This window comes from Mercenaria mercenaria, chromosome 5, assembly GCF_021730395.1.
Source record: "Mercenaria mercenaria strain notata chromosome 5, MADL_Memer_1, whole genome shotgun sequence".
In the NCBI taxonomy this organism is placed as follows: Eukaryota; Metazoa; Mollusca; class Bivalvia; order Venerida; family Veneridae; genus Mercenaria; species Mercenaria mercenaria.
The window spans coordinates 65,459,335-65,471,960 of record NC_069365.1 but is presented as its reverse complement, the minus strand read 5'-3'; the positions used below and the strand labels follow the sequence as shown (position 1 = coordinate 65,471,960).

The window sequence follows — 12,626 nt, the reverse complement described above, 5'->3', positions numbered from 1 at the left end:
GGGTGTTCTACACGTACATTTTTATCTGTTGCAAGACGATGTTCTATTTTCTTTGCGGAATTCAAATTTATCATAATTATTCTATTAATTAACGGTTAATGACTTCTGTGATACATTTTCGATATAAAAATGGTCCAGCATGTAAACATAAGAGATAAAACAAGAGGGCCAAGATGGCCCTAGGTCGCTTACCTGAGAAACACATCATAACAGTGTAAACAGTCAATCATTCTGACTTTTTATGAATATCCAGTGTAAAATGCAGCCCCTGTTGTCTACACAAGGTTTTTCTTTAATTTACCGGGTGACCTAGTTTTTGACCCTAGATGACCCATATTCAAACTCAATCTTGATTTCATCCAAAGAATACTCTGATCAAATTTTATGAAGATCCGGTGTAAAATGCAGCCCCTACTGCATACACAAGGTTTTTATTTGATTTGACCTAGTGACCTAGTTTTTGATCCAAGATGACTTATATTCAAACCTGATCTAAATTTCATCAAGGCAATCATTCTGACCAAAATTCATGAAGATCAATTGAAAAATACAGCTTCTATCGCATACACACGATTTTTCCTTGATTTGATCTAGTGACCTTGTTTTTGACCCCAGATGACCCATTATCCAACCTGGCTTTGATTTCATCAAGGTAATCATTCTGACAAAATTTCATGAAGATCAGTTGAAATATACAGCCTCTATCGCATACACAATGTTTTGTTTGATTTGACCTAGTGACCTAGTTTTTGACCCAATATGACTTATTTTCGAACTTGGCCTAGATTTTATCAAGGTAATCATTCTGACCAAAATTCTTGAAGATCAATTGAAAAATACAGCCTCTATCGCCTACACAATGTTTTTCTTTGATTTGAGTTAGTGACCTAATATTTGACCCCAGATAACCCATTTTCAAACTTGGCCTAGATTTTATCAAGGTCATCATACTGACCATAAATCATGAAGTTCACTTGAAAAATACAGCCTCTTACGCATACACAATGTTTTTTTATTTGACCTAGTGACCTAGTTTTTGAACCTAGATGACCCATTTTCAAACTCGGCCTAGGTTTAATCAAGGTAATCATTCTGACCAAAATTCATGAAGATCAATTGAAAAATACAGCCTATATTGCATACACAAGGCTTTTCTTTGATTTGACCTAGTGACCTAGTTTTTGATCCCAGATAACTCATTTTCAAACTTGGCCTAGATTTCATCAAGGTAATCATTCTGACCAAAATTCATGAAGTTCAATTGAAAAATACAGCCTATATTGCATACACAATGTTTTTTTTATTTGAACTAGTGACCTAGTTTTAGACCCCAGATGACCCATTTTCGAACTTGGCCTATATTTCATCAAGGTGATCATTCTGACAAAATTTCCTGAAGATCAAAAAATACAATCTCTATCGCATGCACAAGCTAAATGTTGACAGACGACAGACAGACGCCGGACATCGAGTGATCACAAAATCTCACCTGAACATTGCTCAGATGAGCTAAAATAGAGATTTTATATTAAATATAATCCTTCAGTATGTGGTTATAGTGCTTGATTTGATCTAAATCTTACGAATTTAGATTTTTATAACTAAATTTTCATCGTGTTAAAAGGAAATGTCCATTAAAGGTCCAAAGTGTATTTTAAATTACTAGATATCACGTGAAAGGTTTATTTTTGATTCACAAAACAGCTCCTTCACGTGATATATTAATCCGAACTCGGGCGTTCTTATTATGGCATTCATGACCGAAGTCACATCAAAGCCATTTTGTATGCATCAGTAACTTTTATGATCCGCTCTACTTAGGCGACATCCCAGGGTATTGATAACCCAGTTGACTTCACGTCAGTTGAATAATAGGTACGTAACAATTTCCGGTATATTACTTAAAACAGCAACTTCAGTGACAAGTTTAAGGAGCCGCATCGAAAAGTATATATACAACAACTATAAAAAAAACTAGATAAAATGTAAGGAACAAGTTTTATATTTGTATTATGTGTGGAAATAGACTGGGAATGCTTATTCTTGATGACGAAAATAAGAATAAAGACGGCTTTTCAGGTAAGATATGATTAATAAAATACATGTCTTTAATCAAAGCATACTGTATAATAATTTGCTTGATTGAAATCATCTTTATAGTGGCAAAAATAATCGTATTAAAATGGTAATTTTATGTAGGTTTACATATTGTTGAGCGTTCTTTTGCCACACGTAAAGAGCGCGTGCGCGTTAAAATCAAAACATCCGGGATATAGCATAGCAACCGATAGCTTTTGTAAAAAAGGTCTGTTGGAACGGTCGGATAGCGATGGTAAGATATAAGAACCTTTCACTGGTTGTCTGGAAATATCTTGCTAGCGGGTAACTGTTCAGGCGGTAACGAGAGGCTCTGTCAAGTTACCACACACAGTTACCAAACAGCCAGATATTTGTATCCGCACCTTCGACTGTAATAGATTCTTTATCTTCCATGCCGTGTCCTTTAATCAATCGCTTTTAAGCACTATTTTATCTTAGTAGCGTATAAATTTACGCATTCATTCATTCATAAACAGCAGTACATGAGTCATCTGACACCCAGGAGAGTAAGATAAGTGTTTTCGGTACCTACAAAAAACATGGGAAAAATCCTGCCCGGTATGCAAAAATTATATATTGTCATACTACTATCCTACTATCGCTATCCTACCGTTCTAATATCCTATAATTCTGCTGTCCTACAATCCTACTATTCTACTGCCCTACTATTATGTCCTTCTACTATCTTACCATCATTCTTTCCTACAATCCTACTTTCCTACTACTGTGAAATCATTTAATTTCATGGGCATGAAATTTCGTGGTTTTGGTCAAAACGGCAATTTCGTGCGGATATGAATTCGTGGATTTCAACTTTTGAACACAAAACGAATGGGAATTAAATTGTTCGTTGGGATTAAATTTCGTGGTTTGACTCAACCACGAAATCCACGAAATTTAGTCCCCCATGAATATTTATGATTTAACAGTATCCTACCATCGTCTTTCGTCTTTTTATGTCTTTCAAATGCTTTAAAACCATGTTCCTAGCTTGAGGGTGGATTGCGAATAAATTGCAGCTTCGTACCAATGAACTGTGAAAGAAACGACGTTAGGAGCATGTTGAACAACATATGGCACTGTGTACAACTTATTATACATTGATTAAAAGGTAATATAAATGTCTTTCGAATGTCACTTAATGTTTTAACGCTGGAAGAAAAGGACGAAAGGCGACGGAAGGGTGTTAGGATGGTAGAATAGAAGGGTTGTAGAATAGTAGGATGTTAGGATATTTGGAAGGTAGAATAGTTTGATGGCTGAATGGTATGATAGCAATGATAGAATAGTATAATAGCAATGGTAGGATACTAAGATGGTAGGACACTAAGAAAGTAGGATAGTATGATGGTAGGATTCATGGGGGAGGATGGTAGAATATCTTTCCATCATCCTACCATCGCTATCCTTTTATCCTACCATCACAATCCTACTATTCTACTAACGCTATTTTAACATCCTACCATCGCCGTCCTACTGACTATCCTATCATCCTACTATCGTGCTGTGATTAGGCTATGGGCAATGGTAGGATATAGACAAAACGAAACGGTATCCCGTATAAATGTGATAATAAAATGGAAAAAATAAATCATTTACCTGCGGCGCTATGAGATATGTAAAACAAAATAATAAGACACACAAAGTTGAGTGAAAATTTCATCTCTTTACAAATCAGTACTATGCACTAAATGAATTGCACACTCCCACTGGTTACATAGCTTATCATAGTTTGATAGACAGAGGTTACAATCTTGATACGAGGATAGCAGCTTGATAAATACCATCATCATATTATTAAGTCTAATTATCTAATGCTCATCATACATGTATATTAAATATTCATATAGTTTATAAACGGGTTATAACAATTTAAACAGCAATGGCGCTTTTTGTGCAATGATTTTCGATTCCAGACTTGTACTTAGCTTTTCTCCACATGAATTTTTTCACATCTCATAGTGACCGTCTGATTTGTAGTATTTTATCATTATCGTATAACATAACATTTAAATATCACTATTTTCATATAATTACAGCTGATCCAGGTTTACAGACCTACCACATTATGCTCAAGTACTATTAATCATTAACTATGCAAATATCAATGCGCTATAAACGGCTAAGACAGGTTTACCAGGAATCATTCTCCAAAACACTTGAACAAAACTGAAAATCTAAGGAACGGAGTGAATCACATTAAGCACACCTTAATAATAATAAACACTCAAATTATGCAAAACATCATGACGAACGATTTTACTAAAAGATGAGACGAAGAGTACAAACACTGTGAACTTGACCCGACCGATATTTACATGACATTTAAAGAAATGTTTGATTTTCACCAATATTTTAGATAATAAAACCTGTAAGAAGATGCTATGGAATCAGCAAAATAATTCCTGACAACCGAGTCTTTTCATGAGAAGTAGTGAATTGTGCAATACCTCTCAAGCACAAAGTACTGGCTTAAGTGGAACAGTACTCTATGATACATAAAGACTGAATTAATGCACTCCTTGATCCTAATGAACTAGTTGATGTAACAACAACTGAGTCAAAGCACGAAAACACAGTTTTCCGGCCGCCACAGGACACGTAAACATTGCTGTTGTGATGGCATATGATTTTGAAACTTAAAATGCAACCAAGCGAAATAATAGCAGATTCGGTTTGACTGATTCTGTTTCTTAGAAGTAATAAAACGTGTAACAGTCATACGACCCTATTAACATCATTGGAAGTATTGGACGTATCAAAGGAAATGTGGATAAGACCTCTTCTAATGACACCTGACCAGGAACCAAATACTTTAAAAATTTGCCAGTTTGCATTTAGAATTATCACTCAAATGAGTTGGTTTGAAGAATGGTCCAGAATGCGTCATTCAGTTTCTTTTATCCAGCTGTAGTCCTTGTGCTTATTTATATATCCAAAGCTTTCAGTACCATTTATCACTCCAGTCAGAAGACTACTTTGGCTGAGTGGTGCAATTCATTTGCTTATTGAATGTCGTTGGTTCTAACCAGGTGCCCGTCCACGCCTGAACGAGTTTTTTTTTTTTTTTTTTTTTTTTTTTGGGTGGGGGGGGGGTGAAAGAAGGGGTGGGGGGGGCACAGAGTACATATGCGCAATACGTTCCGAAAATAGTGCATATACACAATTCACTCTGAATAGGGTACATATGCACAATTTTTTCTGAATAGAGTATATATGCACAATTTGAGTTAAGCATAGTGCATATACACAATTCTCTTAAAATACAGTACTACGCACAATTCACTTTAAACAGAATACATATGAACACTACACTGTGAACAGAGTAAATATGCACAATTCTACCCGAACAGAGTACATAATGCACAATTCACTCTGAACAGAGTTTATGCACTCCGAATAGAGTACTCTCAATAGCGTACATTTTGCACAATTTCTTTTAAATACTGTACATATGCACAGTTCTGTCTGAATAGTGTACATATGCACAATTCACTCTGAACAGAGTATCTATGCACAATCACTCTGAACTGAGTGCATATGCACTCTGAATAGAGTACATATGCACAATTCTCTCTAAGTAGTGTACATATGCACACTTCACTTTGAACAGAGTACATATGCACCATTCTTCCCCAACACAGTGCATATGCACAATTCACTGTGAAAACAGTACATTTGCACTCTGTATATAGAGTACATATGCACAACTCTCTCTGAATGGTGTACATATGCACAATTCACTTTGAACAGAGAGTACATATGCACAATTCACTCTGAACAGAGTACAAATGCACAACTCACTCTGAATAGAGTACATTATGCAGATTTCACTCTAAACAGAGTGCATATGCACTCTGAAAGTGTACATATGCACTATTCACTGTGAACAGAGTACGTGTGTATAATTCGCTCTAAACAGAGAGGGTCTAGATATGCACAATTCCCTCAAAACAAAGTACATGCACAAAACACTCTGAACAGAGTACTTATGCATAACTATGTAGAATATGTTACACAAGATGGCAAATACCACGGGATGCCACGGAATGTTTTGCAAATTGCCTGATTACCTCTCAGCAAGTTGTAACGCGTTGTTAAGTCGTGAACTAAACACCGAACTGGACAAACTGCAACATGTTTAGAACACAGCAGCTTCTATAATTACGTTATTACGACGTCCCACAACAATCATCTTACCTTGTTACAATCATCCTACCTTGTTACAGTGAGAAAAAATCTACTGCCAGTGAGATCTGATCCTTGAAAGGAGGTGCATAAAGTTTTCTCTTTGTTGATTATTCAATCCGTCCATCCATTCGTAACATTTTTGGCCAGAGCTCAACAGGTACTTCCACGATACGTATTAAAAAATAAATTACATTTTCAGACTAAAGGGCGAAATCACAAAGGAATTACAAACATAGATCACAACGAAGCCATTCGACTTTTTTTCTTCAGAAGTTCTTAGACTCCATCGTTTTTATACAACGTATGCGATTAAAGTATATTTAAACGAATAATTAATATTTATAAATGTAAACGTAAATAAAACTTAAAAAATCAACCACTTCGTAAAAATTCACGTTCTTTAAAAGTTTGCTAAAAGTTTAGGTCTGTAAAAATTTTACAAATCATCCACAAACCACTCAATGAAATAATTGCATTAAAATCAAAATAGTTTTCATGATCAATGATTTTAATATCAATAAGAAAATCTTGGATATTATTGTGAAATATACCTTGAAACATTTTAATCGTGTGAAATATTGAAAAGTAACAATGACTCTCTCTCTCTCTCTCTCTCTCTATCTGTCTGTCTCTCTCTCTCTCTCTCTCTCTCTCTCTCTCTCTCTCTCTCTTATTTCTCGAGATCGAGACAGATGGAGATAGCGATTGCAAGTATAATTACATCTGCAAAAATTAAGGACAAGATAAAAATATTTACAACTGTCTACATTATCCTTTTATCCATTTGTTGCAGTAGTAAACCTGCTAATGTTATTTATTGTCTTGCAACGTACAGAAGCAAAACTATGGAAGGTAGGCTACGAGAAGCATAGATTAAGATAAGCATGAGGTTGGTAAATTTCAAATTTTTGTAAGAATCTGTAGTATCCAAAAGCGTTTAATGCCATTTTCTTTCTAGAAGACAAATAGCTAGTTTCAAAACGGCCTCAATTCGTGTGTATGGCATGATGGTGTTATTAGATTATAAAAACAGTCAATTTGTTTCCTTCAATCAATATATCCACTCATCTTAAATAAAGATGGCTTAGTTAAGAAAGTTAAAGTTAAGTATGTACATGGTTGGAACATGTGTGGATAATGAAATTTTTTTTTACTCAACTAACACAGTTGCACGAGCGTCTTCAATTTTAGCAATCAAAACTTTCATAACGCAGAAATTGCATTTTTGGCTCTGGGGTAATGTACAATGTATTTGGTCTGGTAAGACAAATATTGAATTAATTTAAACAAAACAGTAAATTATGAATCAACGGAAACGCAAAAACTAATAATTATAACCTATGACGTTTAGTCACCTTTGATTGTGATAATAATGACCTTAATCTACATTTTGAACACTTTGCATATTATCATCTTTGTAAACAAGGGGCCCTCAAAAACATTTTCATATATAACACGCCTTATGCTGTCTAACTGTCGAAGACCTAATCCATTTTGAAATCAGCTCTATGTACACTACCATCCGCTTTTACTGATTCTACAACAATGTCAGAGCCTCCAAAAATGAGACGAACTTCAATTGAATCAAGTCTTGTTCCAGGTGTTCTTTCAAGAAGATAGTAACCCACGCACTCGCAACCTCGATCGTCAACAAACTTTGGATCGGGATTTGTTGATCTGAACAAAACCACTGGGAAAACGGTGTCTGTAGCAGACATCGGGTAATATGTACTTGTAGATTGTGCTTCGCCAGTAACAACTGTTTGACCAACTTCTACGTGTTTATCGAAAATATCATTACACAATTCTTCTCCGTCTATTTCTATTTTCTTCGCTTCTGGATGCTGTTCTTTATCAAATGAAACAACGGTTGCCACTCCGTATGTAAAGCGGCATCTTCTTTCAGTGATTTTCGATGGCTGATGTCCAAACAAGACGGCACCTTTCATAATACAAAGACTAGCATCCAAAGGTATGATAACCTCTACTTCTTTCTGAAAGCCATCTTTAACAGCCTTTTGAAGAACTGGTGATTCAGAGAACCCGCCAACCATCAAAATAGCTTTCACGGGTCTTGGGAACGAGTCCATCAAATCACGAACATGCGCAATTATATCTCGGACAGAATCATCAAAGAAGGATTTAAATAGATCAGCATCTATTCTAAGCTTATCGCCAACAATATGTACCTTGTCTTTGTACTTGCTTTTGACCACTTGATCATTCAATGGTATGTTCGAAGCGCCGCGAAACATATCTTGTAACATGATTGGAATCCGGATTGTAACTATTTCCATGGAATCGGGTCTTGCCATTCTTTTCTTGTTCTCAAATTCGTCAAGCATTTCAAGATAATCAGACTTGTGTTTAGTGGAGAAGTCTTGAAACACTTCAGTCCCGACAAGTTTAGAAATGAAGTTCAAGAAAGCTTTGTTGACAACAGTACCGCCCCATCTTCCTCCTGTCGCTTTGTGCAGCTCTTTTAAATTGTTGTCTTCAAGTACTTCGTGAACTGTTACATCGACTGTTCCGCCTAAAATGTGGCATTTATATCACACTGGACATTCAAAATAAGGTTAATATCATCTTTCGTCTTTTAAGATTTCTTTCTATAGGAAAAACGTTAACGTCCTGAATAAGATAAAATTAATCTTGATCGTTTAAAATTATAATTTGAAAATTTATGAATAAATTTAATTAGAATAAATTACCTCAGGTTTAACATATATTTTATAAAACTACCTCCACAATCTAAAATGAGATATCGTGTTCCTGATGGAAACTTTGTCATGCCGGTCTCTGTTTGAGGGTCTCGCGTGATAGGCAGCTGTCGACAGTAGATGGATGCGGCTTCCGGTTCTAGAGCTATTTCGATACAACTCTTAGTTATACCAGCCTGTTGAAAATTGTAGAAATTGAAATCAAGTCTTGAGCAACATACATTTGTAAAAACTTGCCATCGGAAGTGTCTTATCTTGAGAAGGTTTGGTTTTTCAGGAGCAATGACTTGATATAATCTGAAATAATCCTACAATATTGAATACATTGTACCCAATTCATCGATACAGTTGACTTTGTTTCACTTATATTCGACACTGTTTCTTACATTTTGCAAACGAAATTCGCCATGCATATTATTTATTTAATTGATTCATTTTGCGTAAATTACGACCATGTGTAACTACTTTATATATAGATTTATTTTTTAGATATTAGTACAACAAACTAGATATCTTAAACAAAGATAAATTACAAATTTCTTTTATTTTCGTTCATATATTTACCATCTCTGCAGCTTTTCGCATAAACTTCTTTGCGGAGTCATTCCATATAGCGGGAACAGTAATCACCCAAGTGATGTCCCTGTCTTTCACACCTGAGAAACTACGGTGCAGTACTTCCAATAGATGTTCCTTCAAATAGCGTATGGACAGCCCGAAAACCGTCAGAGCATCTAACTTTTTCCCATTTTCTGCAGTTAGCTGATAGTTGCCTTGTATTTCCTGGAAGTCAATGTTTCATCTTTTATTTTTTGTTCACATGCTCTTTTATATTATTCCTTTATTTTCTGCTTTCAAAATTATATAAAACAGTTTCAATTTTGAACATGTATTTGTGCATAAATTATGTACAATACTGATAAAAGCAAATCATACACAATAAGCATTTAAAGAAATAAATAGAAACTAGTAATTTGTTTTTGTTTTTTGTTTCATATCACCTAAATGAGGAATATTTATGTACATCATATTCACAGCAATGGCCATGTAGTCTGCCTTACTTGCCATGCTAAAAAGGGAAAAGTTTTATTTATCACGTACCTTTACTTGGTGAAGACTCATTTTAAACTCCCAGAAGAAATACCAATCTTCATGTTTATTCTCCACAGACAGAGATAAGTATTTAGCCTTAGCCTCGTTTCCAAACGAGTGCAGCTTCCTCTCTGATGTAAGCAACAAACATGTCTGTTGCTTCGCGTTCATCTGACCTTGAGTGACATTTCGCCATTCATTTCCATGAATTTTGAGAGGATTTATATTGAACTCATGTTTAAAGGAGAAAGCATAGCCGGAGTATGTCGTTCCGAAATCAATAGCCGCAACTATGATGTTCCCATTTGGTGTTGGTGAGACAACTTCTTCACTTCCCAGTGACTGTCTCGTTTTGATACTGAAATAAAAACAACATAGCACAACTGATAGCGGTGGAAACATCCACAAAAGAAATCGATCGAGCAATGTAAAAAATTGTTTCTATACGATCTATTATATTTTGATGCGAACTACTTCACCATATACATCTTACGTAACATTTTTTGACGGTTAAATTATATTTTCATTAAAAACACAATACTAGATCGAAATGATAATTTCATTAAAAAAAGGTGAATAAAAAAATTTAAAAAATATAAGACTACTTGAACACTTTAGAATGATTATTGTTAAATCATAAGTTATACCATTTTACATGTTAAATCTGTTGATTTTTATGTTCGTATCTCCCCTCCCCTTCGAGCACCCCACCCCCCCCCCCCCCCCCCCGCCCCCTCCCCTCCGCTCAAGCTCAACCATCAACATCACTATACAAACACCTAAAAGCAGTCACATGCTTTTAAATTTTAAGTTCAACACGCTTTTATTTCTTGTTCAGCTTCTTTCCGTATAATCACATATTCACCCAGAAAATCAGACAACCTGTCCAATGTTGATATATACCTGGTTTTACTTGGTACATTTTGCATGGTAGGCAATGCTTTTCTCAGACTTGCTGTAAATCTATCAGGCTGGCGTCTTACTGGCTGGTGTGGATCTTCCGACGATCTTTTCTTTCTCGCCCCTTTCTCTAACCGTTTACTCATTCTGATTTGTTGTCAGGTGACCTTCTGTCCGCTTTTCTGCAAGTTCATACACGATTAATTTTACTGTTTGTTTACCGCCGTTCTATTAGTTTTTGTTTGAACGTGTTTGTCAAACCTTTAAAGCAACATTAATTTCATTATTGTGTTTTTTTATAATGAATATAATTTATGTCATTTTTATTCTTACCATAAACATATAAATATAACTATATGTACAGTATAGGTAAACAAAATTTTATGTTAAAAGTTTAAGAAGAATCATGTCCTTTTTCAGCCTGATTTATGTTTCTAATAGAGATTACATACTTCACATAACACTTACATAAATTCCTAAGCCATCCTCTCAAAAATGAAATGATGAATAATTCACGGTAAATGCTTTACCAATATTAATATTAACATTTTGTCCGATTATATTGTTTTAAAAGAGAAAGAGGAAGTAGTTTATCGATATTATAAATCAAATTTTTGGAATAAGTACTGATTAAAGTTACGGGTATTTATAGGTAAACACTGACGTTAGTCTTACAAAAATCGAAAGTGTATTAAATACTTAAAGCTATATTAAATAAAGATTCTTTGGAAGCAAACAAGCAACGTAATAGCATACTTGATTTTAATGAGTTTTTCAGGAGAGGTAATGAAATATGAAAACCTCTCGCGGCCACACAGGTTCTAAAGTGTGCCTGCGGTACCGTCTGTGTCGATGAGGAATGAAGGTACGTCGCTTCCGGTACCACAGGTACATCGCACGTGATGACAAAATGAGCGAGATCTGTGAGTGAGCTTTGCTTTGTCAGTTTTCTGCATGTACTACTTTTGAATATCGAGAATGTAGGGGAGTTGTATCTTACCTATATCCAGCTAAATTAGTGCAAAATGATCGCAAGAAAATATAAGTTGGCAAGGAAACGTGAAATTTTCCACATCAGCGACTGTTTAGATTAATTTCATCCCGATGATCAAAAATGTATCGTCACCGCTGTCGTACATTAATCGATGCTATACACCGAGACGTTAAAGAACCAGAATGTCTATTCGCAAAGAGCTTAGCTAAGTTAGCCGGACATGCCTGTATCTAAAAGGTTTTTTTTCTCTCTCTCTATTCTGGGGGACTTATCTCACGCTGTCCGTCTGGTCAGATCGCTCTGCGTCTATACTGGTAGAGGTTGAATTTGGCGCTCAGAGTGGCTGCCTTTGCGCTATGTAAAGCAGTTTTGAAAGTGTTATATCATGAAAAGGGTGCTATATAAAATTGGTATAATAATATCTGATAGTGAAACTGCCTTTCAAAGTAGGTCAATTTGTAAAGGTGGCAATGTAGTTAATTCCATAGAGTTGATACCGTGACGACTCGACTATAAGAATGGACCTGAAGAATGTTACAAAGTCCACCAGCATTGTCTTATATATAAGCCTGCGCCTAAACCTGTCGTAAATAAAAGTGACTATAAAAATAAGAAGTATGAAATCATTT

The 12,626-nt window shown here is 35.3% G+C and overlaps 2 protein-coding genes across 3 annotated transcripts in view; both read right to left on the bottom strand.

Moving 5' to 3' along the window:
• LOC123558472 (deleted in malignant brain tumors 1 protein-like) overlaps positions 1 to 5,042 on the bottom strand; it is a 43,894-nt gene extending 38,852 nt beyond the window's left edge. Inside the window, exon 1 of the mRNA XM_053543776.1 lies at positions 3,700 to 5,042. Coding sequence (XP_053399751.1) covers positions 3,700 to 3,763 — 64 coding nt within the window. The 5' untranslated portion in view covers positions 3,764 to 5,042. The remainder of the gene's footprint in view (positions 1 to 3,699) is intronic.
• A 1,736-nt stretch (positions 5,043 to 6,778) lies between these two features.
• LOC123557450 (heat shock 70 kDa protein 12A-like) lies at positions 6,779 to 11,613 on the bottom strand. 2 transcript variants are annotated; one of them, XM_045348909.2, is made up of 6 exons: positions 11,472 to 11,613; positions 11,007 to 11,185; positions 10,113 to 10,461; positions 9,576 to 9,794; positions 9,034 to 9,187; positions 6,779 to 8,824 (listed from the first exon to the last, which is right to left on the bottom strand). In XM_045348909.2, the coding sequence occupies exons 2-6, from the start codon at positions 11,147 to 11,149 to the stop codon at positions 7,776 to 7,778; spliced, it is 1,914 nt and encodes a 637-aa protein (XP_045204844.2). In that variant the 5' UTR covers positions 11,150 to 11,185; positions 11,472 to 11,613; the 3' UTR covers positions 6,779 to 7,775. The 2 variants fall into 2 exon arrangements, with proteins under 2 accessions (XP_045204844.2, XP_045204845.2); XM_045348910.2 differs by having other exon boundaries at positions 11,456 to 11,583.
• Positions 11,614 to 12,626: the final 1,013 nt, after the last annotated feature.

What these genes read in the sequence shown, in the direction of transcription:
- LOC123557450 (XM_045348909.2), bottom strand. Translation starts at nt 11,149, where the DNA reads ATGAGTAAACGGTTAGAGAAAGGGGCGAGAAAGAAAAGATCGTCGGAA. An exon ending in AATGTACCAAGTAAAACCAG is followed by an intron (nt 10,462 to 11,006) that starts GTATATATCAAC and finishes TTTTTATTTCAG; the next exon opens with TATCAAAACGAGACAGTCAC. An exon ending in TCTCATTTTAGATTGTGGAG is followed by an intron (nt 8,825 to 9,033) that starts GTAGTTTTATAA and finishes GCCACATTTTAG; the next exon opens with GCGGAACAGTCGATGTAACA.